General features: G+C 35.2%; 1 protein-coding gene across 1 annotated transcript in view; it reads left to right on the top strand.

Annotated features, from left to right (window-relative positions):
* The window catches only part of LOC133338151 (protein spaetzle 4), a 40112-nt gene extending 34762 nt beyond the window's left edge, over positions 1-5350 (top strand). Inside the window, exons 3-4 of the mRNA XM_061546334.1 lie at positions 54-273; positions 4900-5350. Of these exons, the coding sequence (XP_061402318.1) occupies positions 54-273; positions 4900-5350 (671 nt within the window). The remainder of the gene's footprint in view (positions 1-53; positions 274-4899) is intronic.
* The last annotated feature ends 8092 nt before the right edge of the window (positions 5351-13442 follow it).

Raw genomic sequence — 13442 nt, forward strand, 5'->3', positions numbered from 1 at the left:
TAATCGTTATACAACAACACATAACAACAAATACAATGCGCCACCTTCGGCAGCACCTTCAGTGTCAACAACATCGCCATCACCCGCCCAACAACAGCAACAACCTATTAAACCGAATTCAGATCTTTTGCTGAGTGAGAAAATACGTAGACCTGGAGCGAATATCACACCACCATCGGTAGTCTCGAATAAACCCATCATGAAAGATGGTCAACTATTTCAGGATACCATGAAACAGGAAGCTCCAGCACCTGTGCTAAATGTTAAAGGAGTGTAAGTAGATCTAATTTCGAATACGATATGTATTTTAAATTCTATAAAAGTGTAGAGGGATTAGTATTTTTTTGAAGCGATTACGAGGGCTGCTTTATATATTTCTGAATAAAAAGGCGAATGCTTGTAATCGGAATTAGGTGTATAGTTCTTTAAAGTCTTGAGACACCTCAAAAACATGGGGTTTAAACGCTTCAGTAGGTCTACAGTTGTTTTACAGTCATGTAAAACAACTTTTCAATCACGGATCGCTATTGAATTTATAGCTTTTGAATTTATACCTATATCACTTGATTGTCTGAAAAATGCTACACAGTAATGCTGAACAAGCATGCGAACTGGTGCCCTTGTTTACATGGATCAATAAGCTCGTTCCCTGCGTTCTCTTTTAGCAAGTCATTTCATATTGCCTACTACACAGTTTGTTAAGTTTACAGTGTACGTCAAAAAACATTTTTATTGAAGGAAAGCAAAATATGTCGGAAATAGCATACAATTTTAGAATAAGTTTAGATTTGTTCGAATTGGTCACCTTTAACACAAATTATGACCTTAAAACGGCCAATGAAACCGTCACACGCTACCCGAATGTTGCTCTGCGGTATTTTAGCCCATTCCCGGCGAAGCGCTTGCTTGGTGTGATCGACACTTTGTTATTTTTTGAGACAACCTTGCTTTCCAACTCTTTAGCTCTTTTGAGTCTATTTTCTTTCTGTTGTGGTGTAAGTTTATGCACTTTTTTGAATTTCAATGGCTCAACTCGAGCTCATTTCACGAGCCATTTTTCGGCCACTGCGACGCGGGTTTCTAGTGTTGTAAATAGAATGGAATATAGTGTAGTCTTTTAGTGAAGTGTGACTCGGCTCCCAAGGTTTCGGGATGAAGGTCACATTTTTCACTTTCCACAGACCTCAGTTTGACCAAATTTCGATCTGCTGCAGCATGGCTAGAATTATGATATCTGGTCATGACGATTTGAAAGATTAAAAGCTGTTTATTGACCATACCAGTTTTGGGTAGCTTATCATACCTTCTATTTGCCTCTCATCAACCTCCGTTCGAAGTCTATGATGGTCAGTGTTGCCAATTTAGCACTTTTAGTGCTAGATTTAGCACTTTTCAAACTCGTTTAGCACCAAAGAAAGAATGGTCGGGTACTTTATATACGGAATGCCAAAATCTAGCCATTCCAGAGTACTGGAAATGGGTCGCGCCCCAATTTAAAATGAGGTAATGGACTTACGTCGAAAAATTTCGAAAACATGTTTTTTAAAGTTCTAAACCTGAGCAGTAAGGAAAGTAGTAAAGTCGGACTGGGCCGACTATATGATACCCTTCACCACTTTGGGTATATTGTACATATGTATCCTAACAATTGCATGTCCAAATTCCCTTTTTCTCCAACCTATCCTAACTTTAATTTCATTCGAGCAGATTTAGAGCCGTCTGCGTAACATGGGGAAAATTTATGGAAAAAGATTTATAGCAAAAAAAAATATATATATAAAATATTAACCAATATGCCTGATGAGCCGCTTAACCAACGGCGAAACGCGTCGCATAATGGTGGGTACGTAGGTTCTTCTCCTGGCTTTCCTTTTCATTGCAAAACTTAGATCATCAAGCCACAAGATCATAACCACTTAAAATTACTTTCAAATGATCACTGCCCTTACAAGGCAAAATTCAAATAACTAATATATATATATATATATAAGATATATGTTAAAAATATAATCTATATGTGGGAGCTATATCTAAATCAGAACCGATTTCCACGAAATTTAACACACATCGTCTTAGACTTAATTCAGTACGCTGTGCCAAATTTCGTGCAAATCGAAGGATATATAGGGACGATGGTGCATCATATACATAAAATCGGACGAACATATATATGGGAGCTATATCGAAATCTCGACCGATTTTCCCGAAACTCACCACTCATCATTCTAGACTCAATTTAGTACGCTAAGCCAAATTTTGTGCAAATCGAAGCATATAAAGGGACTTTGGTACACTATCTACCTCGAAGTATATATAGAGACTTTGGTACACCATTTACCTTAAATCGGACGAAAATATATATGGGAGCTATATCCAAATCTGAACCGTTTTTCAGGAAACTTGACACACATAATTCTAGACCTAATTCATTACGCTGTACCAAATTTCGTGCAAATCCAAAGATATATAGGGACTTTGGTACACCATTTACCTTAAATCGGACGAAAATGTATATGGGAGATATATCCAAATCTGAACCGAATTTTCCCAATTTCAATAGGATTCGTCCATGGGCCAATTAAGTGACATATGCCAAATTTCATCCAATTCGGATTATAAATGCGACCTGTACTTTGTTTACAATTTAACATCGACAGACAGACGGACGGACATGTATAAATCGACTCAGGAAGTGATTCTATGCATATTCTCAAAAGGAACCATGTGTCCTTTGCCTGTTACCAACTTATGCACAAAGGCATAATATCCTGTACCACAGAGTGGTGAATGGTATAAAAAGGACGCAAATAGTATGGAACCTTTATATGTCTAAACATAGACCTATGTAGAAAATTGCCAGCATAAATATATTCTACTCTACTTTCATATATCCAGTCTACTTTCATATGAGGTCTATGTGCAAACCTTCACATTGACAATTTTCTATATAAATTCCATTCACCAAAACCCCACAAAAAACGGCATTAATACATTTTATTGGAAAAATTCGACACACCATAAAAATTATACGAATTTCTCTGATAATTTTTTTAGCACTTTAACTTGGAATTTTTTTTAATTTTTTAGCACTTTCTAGCACCTTTTTAAACAAAATCTAGAATTTTTCATCAACAGAGTTTTGGCAACACTGATGATGATGTACTTTCTGTAGATGGCTATCGAAGTCCTCTTGACCGGAGTTTCTACCGATTTGGGGTCCTTAGATAATACTTAACGAAATCTGGTCGCTTTGTTAACTCCTTCAATAGACTAATTAAAACATACCCAAGACCTACGTTTAGACTTCTTGATTTCACTTCTGTATTTTTCCCTATAACCATTCCAATCAGTACTAACTTGTATGATTTACGAGCAACATTCCTCAGTGACTTTCTAAGCGGACTTGTGATCTTGTTGTAGTATCATTACAACAAGATCACAAGTCCGCTTGCTGGAAATTTTCAGTATAAGTTGACCTTCCATCAAATTCTGTACAATAATCGAATACAAATCCAATGTATGCTTTCCATTATTCTAATTAATATATCAAATATGGCGATTGTTCTCCGAAGATTGTATTACCCTGTATTATCGAAACATTCCCCAACAACTTTATGTTGTGTTGGCGTAGATGAAGGATCATCATCTCAGATATCTATTCATGAGGAGACACTCGGAATTCTACGTTGCACTAACATTGGCGGACCAAACTGGACCCGCATAGTTTCCCACAGAGCGGGCTATCGATGTATAGTCAATAAGGTCTCTTTGTCAGTTCCCCAAGTACTGTCGACTAGTAACTTGAGAACCTTGTTCTTCTCCTGACCATATAAGAAATAGTTGTGACTAGCGAGGACTTCTTATATTGACCATCGAATATTACCCAAAGAACCTTGGGGAATTATTGGTCAGAATTTCGAACTGTCTGACCGTTGACTTCGTGACAGATATTTTCATATCCCTCGAATGGAAATCTGATATGTCCGTCATAAATTATACGACGTACGATCGTACATCCTCCTACGTAATTAACTTAATACCGTCTGGTGGACGGGATATTCCATCAAGGTAGAGGTTAAACAGTCCCGGAGATATACCCCCTGGTATTAAATGCCTTTAATAGGTCAATCACTAGCATCCTATCACACGGTCTGTTCTGGTTAAGTCTTTTCGTTATGACGTTTAATATCCAGTCCACCTCATTTACACAGAAAAAAAATAATTCGTATATTAGACTTGTTGTTCGAATCAACACTTTTTTGATATATTATATTTAGCATTTATATCGAAATAAATTGGAAAATACATATGAGAATTTTGTAACAGTAGTCAAATAAACGGGAGCAAAAATGATAAACACAAGTGAGGGGAGAGGCAGAGAGCGATACCAAAACAAAACACAGCCGAACAACGAATGATGGTTGTGATGTTTTTTCTTGGGATGAAAACATTTGTTTTTGTCAAAAATAGAGAGAGACTGTACATAGTGATAAAGTAGAAGTAATAACATAACTTTGATATTATTGAAATGTTTAATTTTTTAAGTAGTTGTTTATATTGAAGGCACAAAAAGTCACTTTTTACATTTCTACAAGGAAAACCCTCTATAGATCCATGCTTTTTATATACATAGGACCCATCATAGATATTTGAGATATGACTTAGAGTTTTCATTGTCCTCATATTGTCGGAATCACTCTCGTTTAATTATATTTGGCTCCAATTGGGACAATGTTTTGACATGATCGACATAAAACCGCCCCAACCGACCCAACTTCATTTACTTCCACCTCAAAGTGAAGGTTTTAAATAGATTAAAATATTTTATTTCTATTTCCCTTATATCATTACTGATCAACCTAACTAAAAATTCTCCTCTATCTTCTTTTTTTCTTCCAGCAATGCCTGTCCAGTAAAGGAAGAAGTTGTCGCACCATTCTGGGCAAACAACACTCGAGGCGAAGTGTTGGCTCTACTCAATCTCTATCCCTTCGAACAGTATGTACACTGGGAGAAATGTACACATGAACACAAACAAATGTATTGTCGAGAGGGTTGCCGCTGTGAACAACAATATCGTCTACATCGTCTGCTGGCCTATGATCCACACAATGAATGTCGTGGTATCTTCTCAGATTGGTTTAGATTTCCATCGTGTTGTATCTGCAAATGCTACAATATACCATTAGATTTTCGGGCAACATCAAGATCACCGCGATCCGAGGGTGGTGCCGAAGATTATCGTCATCCCATTGATATTGCCGAAGAACAAGTTAAAAATGCTATCTATGAACATGCCACGGAAGATTGGTATAGACCAAAGGATGATTTTGATTTTTATGAGGGTTAATGTTAATGTATCCTCTTGAAATTATTTGTTTTGTTATATATTATTGTGGTTTGTTTTTATTTTTTATTATATTTTGTTTTTAAGAAAACGTTTTTTAATGTGTTTTTGTAAACTAGTCGAAAATTTGTTAAAAATTTTGTAAGACCTCTCAATGGTTTTTAGTATTTCACAATGTGAACCAATTGATTGCGGTTAACCTGAATAGAGTTCTTTTGTTATATTTTCTCGGACAGGAGATGCTAAAAATATAGAGAGTCTATATAGTATAAGATTATATGTATTAATTTATTTTATATTTTTAATTTTTAAGTTAAGACGATTATACAGTTAAAAACAGTTATAATGAACAATGTTTCACTGATTTTAATTTGATAAATTGTCTTGTCAGTTTGATAAATTGTTTCTTCAATTTGATACATTGTTTCTTCCATATGATAAATTCTTTCTTCAATTTGATAACATATTTCTTCAAATTTGATAAAATGTTTCAAAGTCCATTATAACCGTTATTAACTGCAGTTGTTAATAGCAATTAAGCAACAACTTTTGTGTTTGTTTGTAAATATAGTTCGAAACACAATTGTTATAAGTTTTTCATGAGCAAAGAACAAAAATCGAAAAAGAGCGTTTTGTACCTTAAAAATACTTTTTAAACTTTTAATTATCCTTATGATCCGAAATACAGAGATCATATAGGTAAGCTAATTTAAGTTATAAAATATTTAGTTTCTTAAATATTATTTATTCAAAATACATACATATATACACAATAAATATGAACATGTACAGTGTGGAGCAAAACTGAATAGTCGTGTATATCACCTTTATAAGTGTTTTAGTAAATAAAAACCATATCGTTTGTCGTAATGTTACAATTTCTTTTACATATATTTTTTATATTCGAAATATTCACCTGTGACCACATGAGATATATATATATATATACTTTACATAGCTGCCTTGTGACAGAACATCTGTTCCACAAGCCGAGCTTAAAAAAAAATTCCAGGCGCGTCGGTCTTGTGCGCAGCTTTTCCAATATGAAAACCCATGCTCCGTGATGTTGAACGACCTATAGATCTTTCGGAGAATTTTTCTCTCAAACACAAGAGCTACCTACTTTGCTTGCGCAAGTACCATTGCTTCAGATCCATACAACAGCACGGGTAGTATCAACGTCTTGTAAAGTGTGAATTTGGTCTGGCGAGAGGTGGCCTTGTTTCTGAATTGCTTACTTAGCCATAGTAGCATCTGTTGGCCAAAACTATTCTCCTCCGAATTTCAAAACTGATGTCATAAGTTTTATTTATGGCGGTACCAAGGTTTATAAAATCTTTGACTACACCGAAGCTGTAGTTCTCAAGTTCCACAGATGGTTCCAGTCTACTGGACGCCTTGCGCGATGATACCATTAATTTATTTTGGTCTTCACGAAATTGTTCACCTTTGCCTCTCGTATAACCTTTTCCAGCAGGATGTTAAAAAAATCACACGACAAACTGTCACCTTGTCAGAATTCTCGTTCGTTACTAAAGGGCTTCGAGATGTCCTTTCCGACTTTAACAGCTGACCTTGTCCCTATAAAAGTTATACTGTGTAGCCGTATTAATTTTGCAGGAGTCGCTTTAAACACCTCTGAACGGATGAGGTATCGAATGCAGCTTTATAGTTGACGAATAGGTAGAATGTGTCGTTTTTCGTGCGCCAGGGTCTGGTGCAGAGTGAAAATCTGATCAATGGTGGATTTGCCAGGCCTTAAACCGCATTGGTATGGTCCAATAATGTCATTGGCCATTGGCTTCAGTCGTTTACATGCGATGCGAAAAATACTTATTCCTCTATAATTAGCACATATCGTCTTGTCTTTTTTTGCGCATGGTACATAGGATGCTTAGGCATGCATTCCTCTAGCCAAGTTGTACTAATCAGCTGCTTTATTGTTCTTCAGCCGATTAATTGCTACTCTGACCTCATCTTGGCTAGGTGATATACACTCTATACCGTTATTGAGAATCATGGAGAATCATCCTTCAGGATAAGAGGACTAGGAAACCGTAATTACTGCTTAGATTTAGATTAGGTTTTAAATACAAAAAGCGTCGAACTTTTTAAGGCCAACCACCAATATTTTTGTGGATGCCTTATGAGTGACGAACATGAATTTAATCGACGACTGATGCAGATGGTTTAGATGACCAGATCGGCAGATATTTTAGAACTTAAACCAAATTTATAAAAAGGGTCTTTGGTCCTTTCCTTAACTGGGATTTTTTATTATTTCTGTATAGTTTATCATCAAATACAAATGTGAGCGAAAATTGTTTATAAGAAGATCACGTTTTTATAAAACAGCCAGCCAAAAGAGTCAAAAAGTCTAAAAGCTGACTTCTTGGTTACTACGTATCGTTACTGTACATTAATACAGCGTTTGTGGAGACGAGTAGAGTGGCTTAAAATTTTCGATACAATAACAAAAATTGTCAGATCCATTTTCTCTGATCCTAACCCTCTACTTGTTTTCTTACCTATTTGAATAATATTTAATTTCGAAACCAATTACTCGACATTCTACATAAAGGCCATATTATTGTTCAGATAAAAATTGTTTGTAAATTATGCTGGTTTTAATTAGTAAACCTTTTTCGATTATCATTTAAAATCCTTACCATTAAGGTAGACATATTTTTAATTGTATATTATATATTTTTTTATTTGTAATATCTATTTTTAAAATGTTTTGTAAATTTTAAGGCTAGTGATAATGTGATCTTGTAAATGCCTATTTCTGAATGAAGAATCGACCGAACGATGGCGGTATTCAGAAATGTAATACATATTTTTTATTTGTTCATAACAATGTATTCATTTTTATACAACTATAATCGAATCTAATGTATTTATGTATATTACTATTATTTTTTTATTTAAATGTTATAATTAAAACAACAATAAATTTTTGCATTTATATTTAAAATCGTTGAGTTTTTATTAATAAATGCATACAGGGTGAGATAAAAAAAACTGCAACAAAGTCAAACGCCATCATTTTTACATTTTTTTATACCCTTCACCACACATATGTTTGTAACATGCAAAAGGAAACGAGATAGACACATGGCTCCTTTTGAGAATATGCATAGAATCACTTTCTTAGTCGATTTATGCATGTCCGTCCGTCTGTAGATGTTAAATTATAAACAAAGTACAGGTCGCATTTATGATCCGATTTCGATGAAATTTAGCACAAGTCACTTATTCGGCCCAAGGACGAAACCTATTGAAATTGGGAAAATCGGTTCAGATTTAGATATAACTCCCATATATATATATATTTAACCGATTTAATGTAAACGGTCCCTATATATCATTCGATTTGCACGAAATTTGATACAGCCTAATCATTTATGATGTCTGCCAAGTTTGGTGAAAATCGGTACAGATTTAGATATACCTCCCATATATAGTTTCGTCCGATTTCATGTAAATGGTCCACCAAAGTCCCTATATATCCTTCAATTTGCACGAAATTTGGCATAACGTACTGAATTGAGCCTAGAATGATGTCTGCACAGTTTCGTGAAAATCGTTCCTCATTTAGATATAGCTCCCATATATAGTTTCGTCCGATTTTATGTAAATGGTGCACCAAAGTCCCTATGTATCCTTCGATTTGCGACCTGTACTTTTTCTCGAAATTTTGCAGACATCACTCTAGGCTTAATTCAATACGTTATGCCAAATTTCGAGAAAATCGGTCAAGATTTAAATATAGTTCCCATATATAGTTTCATCCGATTTCATGTAAATGGTGCCCCAAAGTCCCTATATATCTTTCGATTTGCACGAAATTTGGCATAACGTACTGAATTGAGCCTAGAATGATGTCTGCCAAGTTTCGTGAAAATCGGTCAAGATTTTGATATAGCTCCCATATATAGTTTCGTCCGATTTTAGGTAAATGGTCCACCAAAGTCCCTATATATCCTTCGATTTGCACGAAATTTGGCATAACGTACTGAATTGAGCCTACAATGATGTCTGCCAAGTTTCGAGAAAATTGTTCCAGATTTCTATATAGCTCCCAGATATAGTTTCGTCCTATTTCATGTAAATGGTGCACCAAAGTCGCTATATATCTTTCGATTTGCACGAAATTTGGCATAACGTACTGAATTGAGCCTAGAATGATGTCTGCCAAGTTTCGTGAAAATCGGTCAAGATTTTGATATAGCTCCCATATATAGTTTCGTCCTATTTTAGGTAAATGGTCCACCAAAGTCCCTATATATCCTTCAATTTGCACGAAATTTGGCATAACGTACTGAATTGAGTCTAGAATGATGTCTGCCAAGTTTCATGAAAATCGGTCCTTTAGATATAGCTCCCATATATAGTTTCGTCCGATTTTATGTTAATGGTGCACCAAAGTCCCTATGTATCCTTCGATTTGCACGAAATTTGGCATAACGTGCTGAATTGAGCCTAGAATGATGTCTGCCAAATTTCGTGAAAATCGGTCAAGATTTAGATATAGCTCCCATATATAGTTTCGTCCGATTTTAGGTAAATGGTCCACCAAAGTCCCTATATATCCTTCGATTTGCACGAAATTTGGCATAACGTACTGAATTGAGCCTAAAGTGATGTCTGCCAAGTTTCGAGAAAATTGGTCCAGATTTCTATATAGCTCCCAGATATAGTTTCGTCCGATTTCATGTAAATGGTGCACCAAAGTCGCTATATATCTTTCGATATGCACGAAATTTGGCATAACGTACTGAATTGAGCCTAGAGTGATGTCTGCCTTGTTTCGTGAAAATCGGTCCAGATTTAGATATAGCTCCCTTTTATTATAGATTGATTTTAAGTAATTGACGCACCAAGGAATCAATAGGCTGATAGGAACAAAACGTTCTGAAATTAGTATAACCTAACCTGTGACACCTGTTTGTTTGAAATCGCTTAATATTTGGATAGAGCTTCCATATATATTTCCCCTCCGATTTCAAGTAAATTTGACATCAAACTCCTCATGTTAGTCAGATTGACATCAAATTTTGCACAACGTACAAAATTGAGCATAGAATAGCGTAGTTACGTTTTCTAGAAGTACAGACATAGCCCAACGGATGACCTATTTATATTTGTTTGAAGTTGATTTACATACCTTTGTCCCATTGTAACTAACGAATGACATGTTTATGGATAGATCTAGGTAGATTCACATTTAGATAAATATCACATATTTTATTTCATCCAATTTCATGTTAATAGTCCTGTTTAATATACCCATGGTGGTGAAGGGTATCATATAGTCGGCCCCGTCCGACTTTACTACTTTCCTTACTGTTTTTTTTTTAATTTTATTGAATGAAAGCAAAAAACGTGGGAAATAGCATCAAATATTAGAATGAGTTTAGATTTGTTCGAATTGGTCACCTTTGGCACGAATTATGGCCAATGAAACCGTCACAAGCTGCCCGAATGTTGGTCTGCGGTATTTTGGCTCATTTCCGGCGAAGCGCTTGCTTGAGGTGATCGACACTTTGGTGTTTTTTTAGTGACAACCTTGCTTTGCAAAATACTCCAGAATAATGGTCCAGCGGATTGGTATCCGGAGATTTTGGTGGCCATTGTGCCCTGGAAATGAAGCAAGGAACCTCATTTTGTAACCATTCTTGCTGAGTGCGATGGTGCTGAGTCCTGTTTGAATGTCCAGAATATTTTCGAGATAATATTCGGCATTTATTCTGATGCCACGGTTGATTAATACGAGCGGAGAGCGACCATTGGCTGTTATGTCAGCCCACACTATTACCATGGTCGGCGCTTGAGTTCTGGTGACCTCTTTGGCAAGTAAACACGATCATTTTGATTGTTTACAAACTGCTGGACAACGAATGTTTTCTCATCGGAGAAAACCAAATTCGGCAGTTCACCACTTTCGACCAAGCGAAGCAACTTTTTAGCTCTTTTGAGTCTATTTTCTTTCTGTTGCGGTGTAAGTTCTTGTACTTTACCCCGAGCTCATTTTTCACTGCGACAAGGATTTCGATCAAGTCGCTTCTTTACTTTATAGCTCCAATATAACGGAACACCCCCCTTTTTCGTTATTTTGGGGTTCTTGAGCGCGTATTTGAATCGAATTCGCTAAAATTTGGGCTCTTATTGAGTGGCAACTTTCTCCACTAAAAATTATAAATAGAGGTCCCCAATTTTCGTTTTTTTTGATGTTTTTGAGCACGTTTTTCAAACGAATTCGCTGTAATTTGTTATTTTGAGTTTTTATTGGGTAGCAAATCTTTCCGCTAAAAATCATATATATATAGTTCTATTTTTTTCGGGGAACCCCCAAGTAAAAAGACAAAGAGTACTCCCCCATTTTCGGAATTTTGGGGTTCTTGAGCGCGTTTTTCAAACGAATTCGCTGCAATTTGTTATTTTGTAGTCGTATTTGATAACAAATCTCTCTCCCAAAAATTATTTATATATAATTTTATTTTTCCATTTGTGACTCACCGAAATAATCATTTCCGACCATATAAAGTACATATATATTCTTGATCAGCGTCGACTTCGAGATTTCTTCAAAAATCAAAAGACGACTTCGACTATTAGAATTTCAAATACAAAAAATCGAATGTCCCTAAGCCTCATCGAAATCTTACCGCTACGATGAGTTTAAGGTTTAGTTATCAAGTCCTTGTCATGGTAAGGAGGCTATGCCATGGTCCTTGAGGCTATGCCTTGACCTTGTGTCCTCTAAAGCCTTTTAAAACCCCCGTCATTCAAATTCAAGGTTTGACAGCCTTGGCACCCGCAGCCTCAATTTTCACAAATGCTAGAACTGGGCTCTCAAGAATCAAAGAACGTATGCCCACGGCGGATGTCTCAATCCTACTCAATGGCTATGGCGATGAAGAGGACGAGATAGACCGAGGAACAGCAACCAACATGCTCCTTTAGCAGCCAGGATGAATAGTGGGAAGGCTGTCATTGGGAAGACGAAAGGCGAACCTATTCATATAAGTATTGGGAAGACTACCACAGTAATGACGAAAGTCGGCAAGTCGTCACAGGAAGTCAATCATATGATTGACGATTTTTTTGCCTATTATTGAAGAATGCGATTTGGAGAATATGTGGTTTCAACAAGACAGTGCCACATGTTATACAAATCGAGCGAATTTGGATTTATTACAAGACACGAAATGAATAACCCGATACCATTCAGGTGAACCATAAGTTGCTCAGGTAACAAACTTGCGAACGGCACGACTGCTCAAGCTTCTGCAAGACGCGCCTGACGGTAACATCCGTGCTTTCAACCCTCCATACCTCCATGATTTTCTACTTCTAAACTGACAGATGACCGCTCCCAACTTGCACTTGCTCCCAATCTGCACTTGTTCTGATGTGATTGCTTCGTTTCCACATTCTAGATGAAATCATTAATTTATTTAGCCATTCGGTTTCGGTTCGGTTTTATGCGGAAAATAAAAACAAAACAATCAAATAAATTCTATTTGATATTTTTTAAATATTAAAATACAATTGCTTTATTTTATTTCCTTTTACTTGGAAGAAATAATTTCTTCTTGTATATATAGATATGTATATAAATTGTATATAGATTGGGTAATATATATAAATAATATATTATTATATTATTATTTTGATTTCTTTTTTCCATAAATTTGTAATTATTATTGTAATTTGTCATCAATATAAAAAACAAAAATTATAAAATTTGTTATATATATTATTAAAATAGAACCCTGTAACCCAGACATAATTTTTTGTTTGTTTTTAATTTATATGAAAACAATAAAGATGAAATTAAACAGAAGGAAAAATTATATAAATTTATTATATATTTAATTACATATAAATTATTTTAACTAATGACAAACATTTTACAAAAAAAAAAATATTTAACAATTTTCAATTGTTTTTAAAATGTGTTTTTCGTTTAATTTTTTTTTAATTTGTATATAAGTAGATACATATTATTTGTATATATATGAAGTAGTTAGATAGACATTATGTATATATACTTTCGATATATATTTTTTGTATATAAAATAGAAGG

This window comes from Musca vetustissima, unplaced genomic scaffold (genome assembly GCF_032173495.1).
Source record: "Musca vetustissima isolate MV318-11 ecotype Yass unplaced genomic scaffold, APGP_CSIRO_Mvet_v1 utg43337, whole genome shotgun sequence".
NCBI classification, from domain to species: Eukaryota; Metazoa; Arthropoda; class Insecta; order Diptera; family Muscidae; genus Musca; species Musca vetustissima.